Here is a 2,395-nt window from a genome sequence, read left to right on the forward strand (position 1 = left end):
ACACCATTCTAAACTACCAAAATGCCACTTCATCAAGAATCAATGGCTGGGACACTACATAAGAATAAATGGCACTTCAAACCCTGCCCCCTCAATTTGCTCCAGAAAATGGAGTAGGAAGATGCCTGTGAACTAAAAGTGCAACATGCTTCAGTGCTTTCATACGAACTCTTCAAATAAAAACTATCGTAATTCCGTAGTTCAGCTACCATGCCTAGCATCGTCATACTAGAATATTCCGAATTTCGTTCCTATGAACGTTAATTTATTATTTTGACCAAAAAGTGAACTAGATAGACGTCCATTTAAATGAATATAAAAGCCAAAAAGGTCTTCCTAATGCCAAACATAATACCACAAACCTCAAATGAGTAACAATCTGCAAAAGATGCGCCTTCTGGAGCCTAAAGCAATCAATTAGCAAGAACAGGGAGTCAGTATTTAAAATCCAAACATTACAATACAATAATGGAAACAATCTTATACACTGACCCAAAATCCATAATAAATTAGAAATCCCATATCAGGGACAGAGACAAACTCATTGCAACAACAATATCTACATTTTTGACAACCCTACAGCTCAAAAAACAAAAAAAAAAAATCATCCATAAGCAAAGAAATTATCAATCAAAGACGATGACCAGCAGAAGCATGTCTTTCTGCCACCTTTCTTCTCTCATAATCTGCATCATCCGTTGGCAACTCATACCGACAAACAGGACAAGTATTCCTAATCCCCAACCATGGCACAATGCATTCACCATGATAAGGGTGCATGCAAGGCAACTGTTTCACTCTCTCCCCAAGATTTATATCATCCTTGCAAACCGCACAAACTGCATTATTACTCTCCATATCCCCTTTCGTCAAAATCATTGATGGAAGTTTCTCAACAACAGACTTTGCTGCAGGAGGCCGACCCATCATTGCATTCTCATTCTCCATGAATTGACCAAACAAAGTCTCATACTCTGCTGTATAAATATAATCATCATGACCGCCCAAATAAGGCTCAGAATTATGGTCATGGTCCAAGTTGTTGGCATTCAATAAAACCTGCCACTCCAAATTATCCAATCCTCCTCTCTCTACATTGACTAGATCCTCAGAAGCAACTATAAGTGGTGAAATGGAAAGTGAAACAGATGCCTCATCATCATCAATAAACATACTTAGAACCTCTCTCTCCTCAACACGACCATCCACTTCCTCCCACTCAAAATCCTCATTGTTTTCCCTATGATCCTCCAATTGAAGCGAATCCCAACAAAGCGGAATTGTAACACTGACATCATCATCATCATCATAGTCGGCACCATCACCGAAACTTCCATTCTCTACAGTCACATCCAAACCATACTCATCCCCAGAATTTAAATCAATAGCTAAAGAATTCTGGTTATTCTCAGAATCCGAATCAGACCCGAACCCAACAACCCTGATTGCGTTTGCATGAATACCCACAGTAGACTCAGCCTCACATGATTCAATTCCAGAAACCCTTCTCTCAATAAAGTAATCATCATCATCATCATCATCATCATCGTCAATAATAACATTATAAACAACATCGTTAGCATTATCATTATAATTAGCGTCAATATTTTGAAACCCAGAATTCTCTTGACTATCTAAACCAAACCCTAATCCCAAATCAAGCTCTAAATTGTATAAAGAGTTCTCCTCAATAACACCGAAATCTGAATCTTTAAGCGAATCGTAGACCAAATGGGAACAAACAACATCGTCGTCCTTATCAACATTTTGACAAAGTAGTTGGGACTGCTCGACACGTTGTTGAAACAAATCCATAACGAAACTGACCTGGTTCTCGCGGTCTGAGAGATCAGGACAGTTGAGGATAACTGATTCGGGATCTGAAACGGCGTCGTCGTCTTGGTGGTCCAGAGAGTGGATGTTGAAATGGGGTGGTTCGGGTTGATGAAGGAAGGGATCATCGTGAAGAGAGGACGAGAAGAGTGGGAAATAAGGGTCTATGGTTAAGGCTTGTTCGTCGTCGTGGGCGTCGGCGTTGGTGTTGGTTTCGGAACCGCAGAGACGGAAGGAGATATTTGCCATATTCTTAATTTGTTTTCTGTTCATTCGAAAGAGGGAATTGTCAGGTCTGCTAGAAAAAAATGATGGTGGGTTGTTTTGTTTGTGGTGGTGGGGTATTACAGTTAGCTAAGTTAAAATATATTTGTTTTTTTTATTGTTATTAATATTTAAAAATATATTTTTATAAAAATTTTATATTATTATATTATATTTGAAGTATTAATAATTTTTAAATAAAATATATTTTATAATAATATATTTAATAATACAAGATATCTTTAATTTATGCTAAATATTTATTTTAAATGCAAGTTTATTACATAAATAAAAGGAT

General features: G+C 37.2%; 1 protein-coding gene across 1 annotated transcript; it reads right to left on the reverse strand.

Moving 5' to 3' along the window:
- Positions 1-417: 417 nt before the first annotated feature.
- Positions 418-2,157, reverse strand: LOC105112236 (uncharacterized). Its single transcript, XM_011007860.1, has one exon. The coding sequence runs from the start codon at positions 2,104-2,106 to the stop codon at positions 631-633; it is 1,476 nt and encodes a 491-aa protein (XP_011006162.1). The 5' UTR covers positions 2,107-2,157; the 3' UTR covers positions 418-630.
- Between the last annotated feature and the right edge of the window lie 238 nt (positions 2,158-2,395).

Source organism: Populus euphratica, unplaced genomic scaffold (genome assembly GCF_000495115.2).
Source record: "Populus euphratica unplaced genomic scaffold, PopEup_1.0 scaffold330.1, whole genome shotgun sequence".
NCBI lineage: Eukaryota > Viridiplantae > Streptophyta > Magnoliopsida > Malpighiales > Salicaceae > Populus > Populus euphratica.